Source organism: Diabrotica virgifera, chromosome 7 (genome assembly GCF_917563875.1).
Source record: "Diabrotica virgifera virgifera chromosome 7, PGI_DIABVI_V3a".
NCBI classification, from domain to species: domain Eukaryota; kingdom Metazoa; phylum Arthropoda; class Insecta; order Coleoptera; family Chrysomelidae; genus Diabrotica; species Diabrotica virgifera.
The window spans coordinates 5,461,320-5,480,882 of record NC_065449.1 but is presented as its reverse complement, the minus strand read 5'-3'; the positions used below and the strand labels follow the sequence as shown (position 1 = coordinate 5,480,882).

The 19,563-nt window shown below is 32.4% G+C and overlaps 1 protein-coding gene across 1 annotated transcript in view; it reads left to right on the top strand.

The window, feature by feature from the left end:
- The first annotated feature begins 4,854 nt into the window (after positions 1-4,854).
- The window catches only part of LOC126888893 (uncharacterized), a 33,336-nt gene continuing 18,627 nt past the window's right edge, over positions 4,855-19,563 (top strand). The window contains exon 1 of the mRNA XM_050657334.1: positions 4,855-5,125. Coding sequence (XP_050513291.1) covers positions 5,077-5,125 — 49 coding nt within the window. The 5' untranslated portion in view covers positions 4,855-5,076. The remainder of the gene's footprint in view (positions 5,126-19,563) is intronic.

The window sequence follows — 19,563 nt, the reverse complement described above, 5'->3', positions numbered from 1 at the left end:
GCAGACTCCAACTAACCTTTGGTATCTTTATGACACTGACAAAACTAGATTAGTTGAGAAAAAAATAATGGGACAACTAGACAACATTGGGACTAAAAACTCAAACGGAAACTACACAGACTATACACATATACTCAAATGACGAACAAAAAAAATCACAAAAACAAGTTATTCTGTAAAAAATTGTTAATCAATTATGAATAAATGCACAAATACAACTAAAATGTTATACTTTATCAATAGTTTCAATATTGGAATGTTCAACGCTACTTATATAGACTACTTGTCTATACAATCAATACTTTTTTAAAAAAAATTTAAATATTGCTTTCACCATGGGTACTGTATTAACATCTACTATAAGTACATACATAAAAACAATGTTAATACACTACTATGAGTACATATTTACACATCCTATTGAAAATTTTATACCACTTCGTAACGTTCTAAAAAAATGTAGGGGCTCTTGGGCTAAACTATGTTGCGATACTGGTTGTGATAGTAGAATCGGTCTCAAATCTGGGGCAAGGAGAGGAAATTAAGTTGAAAAACAGTTGGGACTAACTAAAAAAAATGTAAACTGCTTGGGAACAACTTAACGATATGACTGGGGGGTGAAAAGAGACTGGCCTCACGTCTGAGGGTGCTATTTTGTAGCGCACAACTGGACACTGAAAGAGGCAGAAAAATGAATCGGCCCCACGTTGGGCGCCATTTGAAGCGTTTTACATGTCTGCTCATATGGGAACAAGGAAAGACTATCTATAGAGATACTGGGGGGTAAGAATGGGGCTAAAGAAGAAGAAGCAGACACATAAAGCCTCGTTGCGGGACGGCAGCTCATTTGTTGTGCGGGAGCTAGGTCGTAGATTCGTTAGGGAGGGTGAAGGGGTGTTAAGATGACTACACTACCATAACTAAATACATAAGGGTACTTACTCTGACTAGAGGATCTTTCTACTATTTAACAAAAAGGGACGCCGTTTGAAATAAATCCTCTATTTCACCTATGGGTACTTACTGGATACTTTCTTACTTACGGGTACCAATCGGGGGGACAATCATCATTGATTCCTCTTTGGGGTTACATTGGGACAACATCTTTCCTTATTATTGGCTTCTATGCCATATTCTTTCTTTTCTCCTGAACTAAAACTTTCATACAGTTGCATTAGTTTTCTGTTAAAATTTTTCCAAAGGCTACAGAAATGAGATGATAGATACACTTTCACAAACATTTATTTAAAACTTTACGGTGGTTTTTTTTTAAACAAACAAAAAAACTTTTAACAGGAAATGATTTTACAGGACAAAATATCTACAAATCTTTTACATTACAAAAAAAATCTTCAATTTAACATAACAAAAGAATGACAAAAGAACTTGTTGGACAGTGTATGTCAAAACAAAATTTTGACGCAGCTGTCAAAGGTCAAAGTCACTGTCATTTTAATTTACAAGTTGCATCATGAAAGCACAAACAACTATTATTTTTCAAAACTCTTTACCAACAAAAATATTTATCCATTTGGGATCCTTGCAAAATTTAAAAAAATATATCATACCATATTTAAACAAAATCCTTTATCACACGTCACAAACTACACGGAAAGGGGGTTCATCTACAAACAAACAGGGTCATCGACCTGAGGTGGGCTTCATGGCTTCCTTTTTATTTCGGGGCAATCAACTGGATAAACATCACGGGACTGGAACTCAAAATGTCTACATCAGGACATCAATCGGGACTCGGAAGACTTCATTTAAACAGGAACTTGGACAAGATACAGGGACTTCATACCACGCCGGCGTATAGTACTGCGTCACAACTCAAACACAGTGTAAGAGCACCCAACTTCACTACGGGGTAAAAAAAAAAAAACATCGTGCCCTCACACTAGATCTTCCAGAACGACATACTATACCCTTTACCGGCGGGTAACAAAAGGCACCACGCCCTTTTGGGGTGAGTCGGCAAGCGATCTTCACGCTTGAAGAAATCAAACCGGACTGATCTGCGCTTCGGTCTGAAGCCACAGATCGGGGAAAATACGACGGAAGTACCGAGCGATTTTGATCCTTAGGGATGCTTAGTTGACAAGAACTCAACTTTCAGTTCAAGATTTGTTCTAGAAAGTTCATCTACGCATTAGAACTGTACTTTTGTCAACACTTCTTACAAATTCTGTTTTTGCGTCTCAAATAAACAGGAATCTTGTAACACATTGAAATGTTGCTGCAATACTTCATGGCTGTATACAGGGTCGGCTTGGGATCTTATAATGATATTGAACTTCACAAAATAAATTAAAAAAATAGACATTCTTTTTGGGAATTGGGATATTAAATTAATGTTGGAGTTTTTTCAAACGTTACAAACTAATGTTAATTCAAAGTGAGTTATGGGTAATTGAATGTATATTTTTTCCGACGAGTACGCAAATCTAAGTATTCAAGCTTAAATAACGGGAAAACGATGCATTTTATAAAATATACCTGTAAAATATAATGATTTTAACAATTATGACCGGTTTAGAATTCATATTTTTGAAAAAAGATATGATTTAAAAAAAATCAGAATTTTTAAAATTATCCTTTTTATTTCATTTTCTTTTGATAATGACTCCAAAAATTCTGAATATACGTAAAAAGTGATATATGTATAACCAAATTTTAGTTTTTTCTGTATCAAACATTTTACCTTTTTACTACTTCTGTAGGCCAAAAAATAACCAAGATAGAAACGTTTAAAGCTTAAATTTTGCTGCGAGAACCATGTAACCGGGGCCATTCAACCTTTTATTTTTAAAATAGTAAGGGGTTTAAAAGATTAAATTTAACGTGGTTTAATAGCCATTAAAATTAACTTTCAAATGGTTTTTAAGCAAACCTGATGTCTTAAAAAATAACGGAGTTGTTAAAAAAAAACAATAACTATTTTGAAAAAAATTTTAAAAGATATATTTTGAAAAATATTTGGTGCATAAATTTTAATTCTATCAACTTGTTTGGGGGCTCATTTTATAGATATTTCTAAGTACTTGGACAAATAAGGTTATATTATAAAATGCATCATCTTCCCTTTATTTAAGCTTGAATAGTTGAATAGCTTGAATAGTACTTAGATTTGGGTACTCACCGAAAAAAAAAATGTATATTCAATTACCTATTATAACTCACTTTTGGTTAACAGTAAAAGGTTTTTCCAGTAAGGAGTTTATTTCATTTTTTTATTAGCTTCAATTTTGGTAATAATAACTTTTTGGTAAAATCTTATAGTGTTTGAGGTATTTATGAAAAATCGGTTAAAACATGCATTTTTGTCACGAAAAATTAAAACCTTTGACCTTTAATGACTCAAAAAGTTTTGATTTATTTTAATGACATTATGTAACATATTTTGCTTAGAATTTGTCCCTCTAATTGACTTGCTGGAACTAATTTTGTGGATATTTTTAATAAAATAATTTTCACCCCTGAGAAGGGGTGGCATCCACCCCCAGGGTAAAAGCGCAAGTTGACACCATGTCACCTTTGTTCCTTGAGATATCCTCTAACCACTCACCAGTTTTCATGCAAATCGAAGGAATTTCAACGAAATCGGAGGTAATAGCTCATATCCACATTCAGTAACTGCACTAACTCTTTTTATGTCAATTGGTGATTTCATTGTGATATCCAAATGACCCTTTAAGTCAATGCATTCATGTATGAATGATGTATCTTGGTCGTCTTTATTTTGTATCAGATTTTCAGCTTCTTTATTAATGTCTTTATTGCTTAATTTCGACAAATCTCTTAATAACACGAAAACGTTGATAAATAAGTCGATAAGATTTCAGACGTCTATTCAGGTGTCTTATCAGAGTGTCGATTATAATATAGAATGTGTAAATATTCATGTCATCACTAGCTGAAAAGTTTAGTTCATCATCGACCTCCTCGTCAAACTGAATTTTTCTTTTTCTCTTTCTTATTTCTTTATATGTTTTATTTGGGCACAATTTTTTGGCTTCCTTGCGGTAAAGTAACTTGAAAGAACGTCATATTCTTTAATGACAGAACCCATACCCATAATTTGTATAAACAAATATTTTTGTACAGTATTCTTGCCGCCCTCTCATAATGTGCCGCCCTAGGCAACTGCCTATATTGCCTAATGGATAAAGCTGTCCTGATAAGAACAATAGAAGCGTTCGAAATGTGGTGTTACAGAAGAATATTGAAAATTCAGTGGGTTCAAAGGATTACCAATGTTGAACTGCTACGACGTTTAAATAATGAATTAGAAATTATGAACAGTATAAAAACTAGAAAACTGGAATATTTGGGTCACATTACCAGAGGAGAAAAATATGAGTTGCTGAGAATTATTATGCAAGGAAGGATCCAAGGAAGAAGAAGCATAGGAAGAAGACGCATCTTCTGGCTGAGGAACCTTAGAGAATGGTTTAACTGTAGTTCATTACAACTGTTCAGAGCAGCAGCCAACAAAGTGACCATAGCCATTATGATATCCAACCTCCGATAGGAGAGGGAACTTTAAGAAGGGAAGAAGAATATTCGACAGGATGTGGTGAACTTTGATAAAAAATCACAGTTTGACTAGTTGGTACACCCGGTATACAATGGCAATTTACCTATCTAACAACAATATATTATTACAGCAATATTATTAAAGAATGAGGCTATAACATGTTAAAAAATCAGTTAAATTGAACGACAGGTTTAGGAAATTCGAGACATTAAAAATGACCAATTTTATAGGTGGTGCATTAATTTCTTGGAGAAGTGTATTAAAAATTGTGGAATTATACCAGTCAGTATTGCAAAAATGTTTTTATTCTTATTGGCCAGTGGTTTATTATATAGCTGACCTTCTTTAAAGCATCCTACTCTTAAACTCCCACTAAATTTTTCCTCTACCATCACGTGACAATTATTGCCAACCACTGAAACAGTGACATTAGTTCGAGCGTAGCAAGAGCGGTTGAATTAAAAAGTAACTTCCACACTTCCAGTAACTTCGTTTTTGTCAGTTCTTCTAGTTTTATACAAAGAAAAAATAGCAACATGAGTAAATTCGTTGTTTTATTGGCATGTTTGGCAGTTGTTGGCTATGGTAAGTGTTGTTTTGTTTTTTATAGTTTGACTTATTTTTTGCAAATCCCATAATTAATTTACAAAATGCTAAGTGTGCAAAGAAGTTTTTATATAAACTTACAATGAAGTAAAAAGCTTCTTATGTAGTATAAATGGTATATTTTTTTTATATAAAAATATCCAAATTTTTTGAAGACATTTACAATCCGTTTGGATAATTAAAAAAAATTAATAAAAAATAAACCAATATACATAAGAAGTATTTTACGTCATTGTAAGTTTGCTTAAAGTGTGGTATACGGTATACTGGGATATTCTAATCACTATACTAATCACTGGGATTTTCCCTTTTATTTTTTTTTTTAATTTTTTATGTATATTTTTTTGTAGTTTATTTTGTTTTTTTAATTATTTGTTATAGTTTCAAGTTTTTAAAATGGCGCACCGTTAAATTTGACATTTTGTACTAATTTTTATGATTCAGATCAGATAAAATAACTTTATTTTAAGTTATTTCTGTTGTTTTGTATGATATATAACTTTATTGATATTTGATATGATATTTTCTAATTACTCTTTTTGCTACTTGGTCAGTTTGATTTGATTATTTTTTATATTTATGATATTTGATATGGTATTTAATTGCAATATAATTTGCTTACTTTATTCTATTACTTTGTGATATTCGATATTTTGAGAATAGTTTGATATAGTGAATTTTACCATCTTTTATTTAATGATATCTGCATTTTTCTCTTTGTTGTGTGAATATACAATATATCTATTATTTCCGTTTTTTGGGATTCAAACATTTAAAAAGGTTTTTGCGAAGAGTTGTTCTCTTTCCTATATCTTCGTTGTTGTTTTTTACCTATTTTTCATCGTGTTCGCACCTCTATGAACGACCGCACCCATAATCCACCAGGACTAAGCAACGCTCCTTCCTCATCACGCTAATTCCTCATAGTCTAGTTCAATACAATATACGAAATACTTTTTTCTATCCTTTTTCTTAGCCTTTTATTGTTCATTTTTGAACATAGGCTCTCTCAACTCCTTCCATCTATCCTTCCTGGAGCATTTTACTTCCAATTTGTTTCGGCTTTTGTTTATGTCATCTACCCATCTTATCTGTGGTCTTCCTCTTGGTGGCCTATCTTTATAAAGTCTCCAATGCTGTATTCTGGCGTTCCAACGTTGGTGTTTTTTGGGTTCCAGTGTGGCCTGCGAAGCTCTATTTACATTTGGAAATTTTTATTATGATATCCTCGACTTATTTATATGCATTCGTTTTCTTTCTATCTCTATATACCTAACATTGGCATTTCCATTGCTCTTTCTGTTGTGACTAGTTTGTTTATATTTGCCTTGGTTGAGGTCCAGGTTTGATATCCATATGTCATGATAGAAAGGATACACTGGCTAAACACTTTGTTCCTTAAGGTTAAGTATTGAGTATTTGGCGGTTCTTAAGTGTCAAGCTCATGGAGGCACCCTAATTCTTTCTAGAAATAATGATTTTTCTCTGATTACAAAATATGACTTTCTGTTAAATGAAGCCTTCTTTGAGTTTTCCCTAGTTTATAATAAAAATCTTAATCTTTACATTATTTGCATCTATAGATCACCTGACCCCTGTGGAACTATTTTTTCAGAACCTGCTAAATTTGTTAGATGACTTGCCTCATAGAAGCAGAAAAATTCTATGCGGGGACTTCAACATTAATTATGATGCTGCTTGTGCTACCCAAATGTCCTTGGTCAACATATTTGAATCATATGGTCTCTCAATGCACGTTAATTCTCCTACAAGGATTACAAAAACTTCATCTACCATAATTGACTATATTGTCTCAGATTTCTCACCCCTTGATGTCTGCTCTACAATTATTAATGCGGGATTATCAGATCATGAAGCAGTATTTACGAAGTTTAACATCTTCAGCAAACCCTCCTCGAAAACCCGACGTTTAGGTAGGATTTTTTCCGCTCGGAATTTTCATAAATTTCAAAATTTATGCTTAACTTCTGAGTGGCATTTTCCTTCTGCGGACGTGGACTATAATTTCAACGATTTTATAGAAAAGCTTGTCTCTATCTTCAATAAGGCATTTCCTTTAATTTCAATTAAGCCAAAACATCACAAACCCTGGGCTACAAAAGGTATTCGCATATCAGCCAAAAATATGCGCTCACTATTGTATATCAAGAAATTTGCTACCAACGTCTCTGTCACTCAATATATCACCAAGTACAGGGTAACCTATCTAAAACTCATCAAGTCAGCTAAAAAAGCCTAGTATCAAAATCGTATGGAAAGCTCTAAAAGTGTTGCAAAAGAAACTTGGTCCATAATAAACGATCTTCACGCAATAGAACTCACGCAGTTCAAACATTTGCCCTTCCAGACCCGGAAAATCTAAACGAATATTTCGTTAATGTGAGTAAAAATATAACTTCTACTATTTTGCCACAAAAAGATCCCATTTCCTATCTCCCCAATTGAGGAGTGTTCTCGAATTCATTCTTTGTAAGACCAATCGATATATCTGAACTGATCCAAACTATCAATAGTATCAAAAGCAAATCATCCTGTAGTACTGATGGACTATCCATGAAAATCTTCTCAAATCTCACAGAAAATGTGTTGGAAAACCTCGTCTCACTAATTAATGATTCCTTTGAAAGAGGCAAATTCCCAGAGTCCTAAAGATAGCCATTATTATTCCCCTTCATAAGGGTGGTGAAAAATCTAATGCTTGCAACTATAGACCTATTGCCTTACTACCGGTACTTTCAAAAATTATTGAGAGACTCATAAAAACCCGTCTTATGTCCTTTCTCATTGATAACAACATCTTATCCCAAAATCAGTTCGGCTTTTTAACTAATAAATGTACCACTGATGCCTTGTTTTCTGTGTTTCATGAGGTTTACCAAGCACTAAACAATAATCTTTATACTGCCACTGTTTTCTGTGACTATGCCAAAGCTTTTGATTGTGTAAATCACGACATTTTGATTAAAAAACTAAATTTCTATGGGATTCGAGGTATTTCTTTGAATTGGTTCCAATCTTACTTGAATAATAGGAAACAACTAGTTCGAGCAAATGATACTGACTCTAGTCTCAAAAACATTGTATGTGGAGTACCACAATGTTCAGTATTGGGTCCTCTACTGTTCTTTATCTTTATAAATGACATCACTAACTTAAAAATCGATGGAAAAATTTTTCTTTTTGCTGATGATACCAGTATCACTTGGAGCAACTCAACTATTGCATCTCTTCATGCAACTATAACTTCTGATTTGCTTACGATAAAAACCTGGTCTGACTCTAATTTACTCTCTTTTAACGTGGATAAGACAGTAGCATTATCCTATAAAAGTGCTCTTCAACCCCTGCTTGTTAATAACAGCCAGATCTCTACCGTTGATTCTGTAAAATTTCTTGGTATTTTTTTAGACAGTAACCTCAAATGGTCCCTTCATATCGATGTGTTAAGTAAGAAACTCGCCTCAGCCTGCTATGCTATAAGATCTGTTTCGAAAGAACTCAATTTAGCATCTTCTAAACTAACATATTTTTCTTTGTTCGAGTCTCATCTTCGATATGGTCTTCCTTTTTGGGGTTCTAGTACAGCTGCCCAATTAGATGTTATTTTTAAATTACAAAAAAGAGCAATAAGGTATCTGTTTGGCCTCAGAAGAACAACACATTGCAGAAGTTACTTCAAAGATCACGGCATTTTAACCCTTACATCTTTATATATTTTAGAAACTGTTTGCTTAATTCGTAAACACATGCATGTCTTTCCAGCAAGGCCTCGTCATGACTACTCCACCAGAAATTCAAATTTTGATGTCTATTTACCGATCCCGTCCTCTGAGTTAGTAAAGAAATCTATATTATATTCCGCAAAAAAACTATACAACCATCTTCCTTTACAACTCAAATCTGCAACATCTTTCCCCAAGTTCCGTAAAATGACAAAAGTTCATCTATCTAAAAGACCATATTATTCAGTAGAAGAGTTTCTTAATGACTAACTAAGAAATTACAGTAATGTACAAGTAACCAAACTTATCTATATTTGGGTGTCACATGCAGCAGCTTAAACTTATTAGTTCCTATGTCTATAAATAGTTTACTTTGTTGTATATTCACTTTGCAATTTCTATAAATTGTTGCAATATATCGATTTTGTTTTTTTTTCTTTACTTTATTAACTTACATTTTGTATTTATGTATATTTTTTTTATATTGACGATTTATCAAATTTCAGAAAATTGTATTTGTTACTGTTATTGTTAGATATTATTTATTTATTTTTTCTGACTTTAATTAAGCTTTGTCCATAAAATTTGTATTTTCAGTGACAATAAAACATATTTCTATTCTATTCTATATAAGTTACGAATTCTGCCCATACCAGTCTTGTTGTTCTAATATTTTTTGCAGTTTGATTCTCTTTGTCAAGTTTCGAAATTTGGCCTTTGGCCTTGGACTTGGTCTATCTCGTTGCCATTTATAGATACATCTCTGGGGTCATCTGTGTTTGTCATTGTTTTTGTTCTTGTTGTATTCATTTTTAGTTCGACATATTGGGAGATATCTGTGAATTCCTCCACCCTAGTTTGTAGTTCCTCGAATGCGCTCGCTATAATCATGATATCGTCTGAGAATCTATGGTGGTTTAACTTCTTGCCATTAACATTAATGTCATATGTTGATCGATTTGTAGTTTTGAAGATGTTCTTCTCTTCTTCTAGACGATCTTCCAGGGCTAGACATTACATCTTTGGTGATATTACGTCGCCTTGTCGAACTTCTCTCTTAATGGGGATGGGATTTGTATTTTTGTCCAGTTGTACCTACTGATGTACTAGATATTTTGAGGAAGCCGCTTGGTAATTATTGCGTTTTTTAAGTCAATCGGTTGTTAAAAATTTTCATAACAGTTTGTACACTTGACTGAGCAACGATGTAGGTCTATAGTTCTTTAGATACCATTTGTTCCATTTGTCCATCTTCTTCTTCTTCATGTGCCTAATCCTTTAAGGACATTGGCGATCTTCATGGTCCATTTTACTATGTCTGCAGCGGCCCTGAAGAGTTCTATTGGTGTTTTTCCCCTCCACTGCTTTAAATTTTTAAACCAGGACGTAAGTTGTCTCCCTGGTCCTCTTTTTCCTTCCACTTGACCTTGTATTTTGTATAACTAATAGCATCAATTCATATTTTTCATTTCTTAGTATGTAACCAAAGTACGTCAATTTTTTTTCCTTCATAGTGTTGAGTATTTCTTTTTCTTTTTTTATCTTTCTTAATATTTTTGTGTTTGTTACGTGTTGTGTCCATGATAATTTCCACATCCTTCGATAACACAGTATATCAAAGCTGTCAAGTCTTTTTTCTTTGTTTTTTGTCCATCACATTGTTCTATCCATATTCATACCTCTACATTTTTTTAAATAGTTTTATTCGTGGTTAGTATATTAAATATGAATATTGAATCATGACCATAATAATTTATATTGTCATGCATTATTAATTGTTTTCGATGATTCATTTAATTTCTTAGTAGACCATGAAATATTTTAACCATTGTGTAGCAACTTATGACATATTTTTGCGATTATGAGCTTCTTTCGTGGGATCTGTTAAAAAATATCAACCTTTTCTGGGCTTATTTTTAATAATGATTGACGACTCTGATCATATCCTTGGAATTAGATTGGTATATTAGATCATGATCATCGTCATGACAATGTTGTATTGGATATTGTTTATTTCACTTAAGTGTTAATTTACTTGTTGCTATATTGAAATATAAATACATACATATTTTCTTTATATTAGTCACGTCGTCAGAGACGAAAAGCCTAAGAAAATTTGCTGAGAATATCAATTTTGGTACCCCTACAACTTGAATGCTTTCAATAAAAATGTATACCATTTTTATTCAGTTGCAATGCGAAGCCAAAAAAATGTCTTAATTTTTACTTAGTTCAGCGAGCGCAACCAGCATACTTATCGACGATTTCGCCACTTTTTAGTGGCTCATCAGAGAATGCATAAGTTGCTATCTCTGAACCAAGCTTTAATCTCCCAGTCTATTAGTCTAGGATTGCAACAAATGTGATGGTAGTAGGTGCCTAGCGGCGTCTGCTAGATACAAGTCAAAGCTTTTAACTTAATAAAATATTTAAAATAATATCAAATTGAAAACTTATTGGACCATTTTCCTGGTAACACCTCCACGGCTTCTAAAAATTGCAAGCCAGATGGATGCTGAAGCAAAGAAGACACGATGGAATTCTACAATTTGCAATTCACAATCCCGTCTGCCCGGAGTGGTAAATTTCAACGGAAAATGGATCTATATTTATATTTTAATGGCATTTATCGTATGTCATTGTAACAATATACAAGGTGTCCAGAAACTCTACCGACAAACGAAGACAGGAGATTTCTCAGATAATTTTAAGACAATTGAACCCAATTCACCTGTCCGAAAATGCTTCCTAAGGGAGCTAGAGCTCTTGGAAGATGGCGTCATGTAATTAGTTTTTCGTAAATACCTCCAGAACGCTTCTATTTAGAAAAACGAAAATTGGTACGCGTTCTTATCTTCCAGAGATAAATCGATTCCATCTATTGCGAATTTCTAGTACCGGTCATAGGCGTCCGTTTTGGGTAGGGCAACGGTAATTTTGTCACATAACTTTTTTGTCTTTAACTTTTAAGCATTTTTGACTATGGATTATTAAAGTGTGAGGTAGTCTAGTACTAAAAGGTACTCTTGCTTTAAGTCGATAGGATACACCGTTTTCTAGAAAAATCGATTTGAATGTTTTTCGTTTGTGAATTTAAAAAAAAAATAAAAAAAAAACTCTTTAGAAAAACGAAAACTGGCACGTTTATTTATATTCCAGGGATGTATCGATTTCATTAATTGCGAGTTTCTAGTATCAGCCATATGCGTCGGTTTTGGGTAGGTCAACGGTTATTTTATCACATAACTTTTTTGTCTTTAATTTTTAAGCATTTTTGACACTACATATATTATTAAATTATGAGGTATTCTTGTACTAAAAGTTACTCTTGCTTTAAGATTGTAAAATTCATCGTTTTTTTGAAAATTTTTTTCAATTTTTTTTCAAATTTCCAAAACGAAAAATTTTCAAATCGATTTTTTCAAAAAACAGCGTATCCTACCGAATTAAAGCAAGAGTACCTTTTAGTGCTAAAATACCTTATAATTTAATAATCCAGAGTCAAAAATGCTTTAAAGTTAAAGACAAAAAAGTTATGCGATAAAATAACCGTTACCCTACCCAAAACGGACGCCTATGACCGGTACTAGAAATTCGCAATAGATAGAGTCGATTTATCTCTGGAAGATAAATACGTTTGCAAATTTTCGTTTTTCTAACTAGAAGCGTTCTGGAGGTATTTAAGAAAAACTAATTACAAGACGCCATCTTCAAAGAGCTCTAGCACCCTTAGAAAGCATTTTTGGACTAGGTGAAATGAGGTAAATTGTCTTAAAATTAAATCCACGAGGAAAATAAACTTCATGTAGCTGGCTGTATACCATAAATCACAAAAATACCAAGTTTCTTGTAAAAGGTATATATTAAAATACCCTAAATAAGGGTCACAATACAAAACGTTTTCGGATTAAGGAATCCATCATCAGTGTTTAAAAGCCAAAATTTGTATGCCTGAGCCACCAAAATGTATAGGGTAAAAACCCTTTAAATGTAAATAATAAAGTTATTTTACATATTTATATAAAATTCATCGGATGTTATAGATAAACCTGGATGTTACCCAGGGCAACACAGGACTCTCCCCACGTGGTTGGAACTTTTTTTGGAGAAAACCTCACATATTGGATTTCAATGGCCAACTGAAACTTACAAGAAACTTGGTATTTTTGTCTTAAAATTATCTATGGAATCTCCTGTATTCGTTTGTCGGTAGAGTTTCTGGACACCCTGTATATGTATACCAGTTTGTTGAGGTTGGAAAATCTATCAAAATATTTATAAAACTGAGTGTCAGTGTCAAAACGAATGCCAAACCTATTGAATTAATGGCGAGGACATCCAATACTACAATTATATGACGTCACGACCAAAGAGGGCGCGTTTTGGGCTGGCTGGTATAATTTGAATTTTTAATCGTCTTTAGGGGCCAAACGAAACTTTTTTTCTTTGATATATGTTTTAAATAATGTTCTGTTGTGATTTATAGCAATTGTATATAATATAATTATTTTTTACTAGCTTCTAATTTTTTATTAATTTATTCAATCATTAACATAACTTAATTTATGTTTTACATCATTTGCTTTATTTTGCCGGTTCTTCGGGTACTCATCTATATTACATATTTTAAATCTTATGTATACTTAGTTCAGAAAACAGTGGAAAGATTCTGATAAATTATGTTGATATATTTTTCGGAAGATTTAAGTAAATAATAAATATCTGGTGCCCAATTAACAAATAATATACAGATATTTACAATGGTTTCTTAAAACCCAATGATTTCAAAAATATCCATGACACAATTTGCTATATTTAAACATTCTCCAACGCTTCTTTGAAATATCCCACGATAAATCTTGTTAGTTCATGTACGTACATGAAAAAACACAAAACGCTGAGACTGGGGTTTTTATTTATTTTTTCAAAATATTCTGCTATTGATTTTTGAAAGATCTCGTCTTCGCTCAGCTACAAATTATTTAGTATTTTACATAGTTAACTCATTAACGCTCAAATTATTTTTTTTTAATCTCAAAATTTTATTTATACGTAACTATTAGTAATATTGTGTTTAATAAAGAAATATTAAATTTATGAAATTGTTTTATATAATATGTATTTGCATTTTTGGATTTTCACCCGTCCTATAAATAGATCAATGGGCGTCAGTGTTATCATAATTGCAAGTATGTATGAATTACTAAAAAAAAACAGTTACGGGAATTAACATTTGCGTCTAATAAAAGTAAGTTTATTTCATTTTTATTTTTATATGTTTATTAGGTATGCAAAATAATATTGGTTAAAATATTTACTGCGGAATAATTTCTCCTAAATATAATAAACTATAAAACATTTTTATGCGGTAAAATAAAACTTATAATGATTATTTCATTCATAGGAGATTCTGACCAATAGAAAGCTACAGAAATAAAAATTAAACTGATAATTTTTGATAATATCCCGTCGTCAAGTATATTACGTCAGATGCCCTTCGTTGCTACGAAAAAATACATTCGGTCAAATATTTATAACAACTGTGTGTTTAATTGTACTATAATAATAATATCGTATGGCATTTTTGCCGGGGAGATCCTTTCGGACAGTTCCGGCGCCATTTACATCTTTAAACCTGTTTCAAGTAACTAGTGTCAATGTATACTAGCCCAGGGTGACCGACGGCTTAACGTGCTCTCCGAGGCACGGTGAGACGGCTCGTGTCATTATTGGAAATGAAAATGGTTTGTCTTTGGCAGGGCTCGAACCCATGTGCACTGGCGTATGAGGCCAGCGAATATGCCGTTACTCTACGGCCGCTCTTTAATTGTACTAATTTGTACTTACATAAATAAATTACAATAAAATTCTGGTTTTGAACAGTTTTATTCATGAAATAATCGCAACAAATTGCACTCGATCTCTAAAATTATTATCGAATTTTTGCCCTCGTGACACTTTGACATAATTTCACTCCCCTTCGGGTCGTGAAATTAAAACTGTCAAAGTGTCACTCGGGAATAATTCGATAATTTTAGAGCTCTTGTGCAATTACTACTGATAATGACGATTTAATAATTTACATTTCCGGGAATTATTCATAAATATAATTTATAATAAACATTACACAACATGAATAATCCAGAATAATCCAAATATTATTCAGTTTACTATAATAGCCTAAGCCTAAACTATTTATAAATGTAGGTACAAGATTTTTCTAAAATTAAACACATTTAACGGTTGAATTTTTTTTTTTAATTAAATAGGTCGCTGGCCTATGATATGTTAAAAATGTTCCTTCTTTCTTCTTATGGGTTAAAAAAGTTTTTAAAATTCCTTCTCTTTTCTCAAAAATCACATCATATTAAAATTGTCCCTTTTCAGTATTTAGTTAGTATATCTGTTATAGTCAAAGTCCGAATTTCAGGCACTCCTAGGTTTGACTAGGCAATCCTCAGGTCTGACTGATGGTCTTAGTCAAAGCCCGAAATAAATTACAATTTCGGCCTTTGACTAGTCAAACCTAGGATATACTAAGTTGTTCAGGCAAAGGTCGAAATTTAATTTTATGAAATCGGGGTTTGACTAGTCAAACCCCGATTAGCTATTAAAATGTCGTAATTTGTTAGATTAGGTTTAATAAAACGTCATTTTTTAATTTCAATGTTTATTATTTTTATATTGTTATTAAAATAAAAAAAAGTGTTGATTCTCACACGTTGAGGTATTATGGCATTTAAAGTTGCACGATACGTTAGACCTTTTACACTTACTTACATAATTTTGAAGAGCATTATTTCTTATTGCAGTAGCATTTTGCCTGGTCTTCCAAATTTAGAATCTTTTGTACTAATTTCTCTTAGAGACAGCCTAACATCTGGAACATCCTCTAAATTAAAAAAATTCTCTTTGCATTCTCGTATTTGATTTACATTTTAATAGCTGATCGGGGTTTGACTGGTCAAACCCCGATTTCATAAAATTAAATTTCGACCTTTGCCTGAACAACTTAGTCTCTCCTAGGTTTGACTAGTCAAAGGCCGAAACTGTAATTTATTTCGGGCTTTGACTAAGACCGTCAGTCAGACCTAAGGATTGCCTAGTCAAACCTAGGAGTGCCTAAAATTCGGGCTTGGACTGTAACATATCAAAGAACAATTGTTGATTTTCATTACCTACTCTTCATCACCTTCAATTTTAGGACGTTTGTCAAAGGACAAAAACGTTTTTTTCTTTGAGCAATCCGTTAGTAATCACATTAAAACTTTACAATTTAAACTGTATTTTTCACGGAGTAATGTGGTCTATTAAGCTGGTGCCTTTTATAAAACTCTAAATTATAACTAGTTGGTCACAGCCCACATTTGTTTAAGAAATTTCGGTCTTACTCATTTTTAGAATCGTTAAGCTACTTAACCAATTATACACAATTTAGTTGAACATTTAAGCATTCACACAGATATAAGACAGAAAACGAAAACTGTGTCTGCTCTTTTCCTATATCAAATGGGGAAATGGGAGCAAAGTCGTACTGAATAATTTATGTATATGAAATTAAATTTCTATTTTTTATATTTAGATTAAAAAAATATTCAAATAGTTTTCTGTCCACTGCAGGACCTATGCCTCTCCTGTTTGTATCCATAGTGGATGGTCTTGTGCTGTATGAATCCAATTTCAACCTTTCATCCTACATCCTTGCCACGTGGCTAGCTCGTCTCAATTTCAATCGGCAAGCTCTTTCCACAACATCTGTAATCTAAAATGTCTAAGATGTCTCTGTCATCTAAAAAAATATTGTCATATATCTAATCATCATCATCAATGGTGCTACAGCCCTATAAAAGAGCCTCTACCTTCCCAAGTCTACGGCGCCAGTCAGTTCTATCCATTGCTAACTGTTGCCAGGTTGCTGCTCCTATTTTTCTACCATCCTCATCTACAGCATCCTTTCATCTAAGTTTTGGCCTACCCCTATTTCTACTTTCCACAGGTTGTCACATAAGGACTCTTCTAGGAGGGTTGTTCTGCTGTGATCTTGCTAGATGTCCTGCCCATCTTGTCTTCCTATTTTTATAAGAGATACATCTTTACCACCAAATATATGTTTATATTTGTGGTATATCTTGTAGTTGTACCATCTTCTCCAAACACCATTTTCACAGATGCCACCGAATATTCCTCTCAGGATCCTTCGTTCACATATAAGCAGAAGGTTTTCATCTGCCTTGGAGATGGTCCATGTCTCCGATCCATATGTCAACACTGGCTGCATAAGGGGATTTGTATATGGTTATTTTTTTTGCTTCTCATAATGTCTACTCATGTTTCTATATCATATGTCTTATTAGTCCGTTCTTTAACGGTAAAATATTGCAAAACCTCTAAATTTTAATGAACCGCTTGGATTGACATGAAATTTGGCATACACATAGCTAATAAGTCAAAGTGATATTGTGCCGATATGTGCTTTTGCCCTGGGGGTGAAAACATTTTCGTCCAAAGAAAGTCAGGAAATGGATAAACTAGCTAATTTTAAGTAACTTTTTTTCTATAGAGTTTTTTCACTAAGTCAATACTTTTCGAATTATTTGGCAGTGAATATGTCCATTTTTTCAACAAAATAACCACGCTTTTAGACGGTTTTTCGCAAATAACTCAAATAGTAAGTATTTTGTCGAAAAAACATTATTAGCAAAAATATAGCCTGTAAAAAATTTAAAAAAAATGGTGTATATATCACGTCTCTACACCTAGTAGAAGCAGAGTTATAGCTATTGAAAAATAGGTTCATATTCGTCAAATTCCAAATGGAATACTTTAACGTGAAATAACCAAAAATGAAGCACATTTCGGGGAAAACTCATTACAACTTATTTAAAGTGTTTAAAAAAAGCTTCATTTTTGTTTCATAAAAAAAAATTCTAGCATCAAAATTAAACAAGTTACGCTCAAAATAAAGTTAGTCCTTTTTGGTTTTGGTAAAAAAATCGAGAAAATCACCCCCTAATTAGTATCTTAAATGAACTTAATCGTTACGACTTCACAAGTTTCTTGACTCGTGTATATATTGTTTATATGATCTGTAAGTTTCATTGGATCAAAGTCCTTATTCTTGAAAGAACTGTAGTTAAAAGGGGTTGAACGAGTCACTGATCACGAATGTATGCAAATTTAGAAACACAAAATCTCAATCAATTTTTGTCTAACAGAAAAACAAAAAATACATGATATTCAGAAAAGCAAATCTGACTTTTTTTGTTTTTCGAGATTTTTGGTATCTCTAACAATTTTCAAGTTATTTTGAAAAAAACATATTTTTCAAAATTTAAATTTTTAAAAATTTTATTTTGAAACCAAATTTTTTCAAAAATAAGCAATTTGAATCGATGAAACTTACAGATCATGTAAATACAACATAAGTAAAATAATTTGTGGAGCGGTAACGATTAATTTCATTTAAGTTGGTAATTAGGCGGTGGTCTTCCCGATTTTTTTTTTGCAAAAACAAAATGAACCAACTTTATTTTGAGCGTAACTTGCTTAAATTTAATGCTAGAAACTTTTTGTAAAAGCATAAATAAAGCTTTTTTTAAATACTTTAAAAAAGTTATAATAGCTTTTTCCCAAAAAGTGCTTAATTTTTTGGATATTTAACGTCGAAATATTCTATTTGAAATTTGCTGAATATGAATCTATTTTTCATTGGTAACTCTGGTTCTACGAGATCCAGAGACTTATATCCAAATACTTACTTTTTGAGTTATTTGCGAAAAACCGTCTAAAAATGTGGTTATTTTGTTGAAAAATGAACATATTCACTCGCAAATAACTCGAAAAGTGTTGACTTAGCGAAAAAGCTCTATAGAACAAGAGTTACTTAAAATTAATCAGTTTACCCATTTCCGGGCTTATTTTGGACATATATTTTTTCACCCCCAAGAAGGGGTGAAAGTCACCCCCAGGGCAAAAGCACACATCGGCACAATATCACTTTTTTCTTTGACATGTAAGCTATACGTATGCCAAATTTCATGTCAATCCAAGCGGTTCTTTAAAATTTAGAGCAAAAACCGTGAAAGAATGGACTAATAGCGAGGATTAAAATTAATTTATTACAACAGAAATTACTGAACTATAGCATGGGCAATTAGTAGATTTTAAAACTACCTGATATATCTTTCAGGTGTGGCCTTCAAATTATAAATAAAATTCGCATATATATTTTGTAAGTAGTCAATTTTTATTGTCAATAACCTTCACCCAAACAATGTTCAACTATAATTTATACAGAAGGAACGTCGAAATAAAACTTACGTAACTTTTTTGTAGATGCTAGATTAAATTTTTTTTATAGCCAACAATGGTTACTGTAACTGTAACTGATTAAAGTTCTGTAGATTATTTATTTATTCCTCTCACCTGAGCACTACGTGCATCTTTCGAGCAAGGATGAAGTACATGGTTTTCAATCATCTTAATATATCGACTTAATGTCGCTTATTTTATAATGTTAAATATACCAACGAATGTAATTTAGAGGTTTTTACACCTAATGAAGTTGCTAGTTCCAAATACTTGTACACCGGACGTTCACACTGATGATGGTCAGTTTAGACCGAAAACGTTTTGTATTTTGTAATTTTCCCCTATATTGTGGATGAATATTGA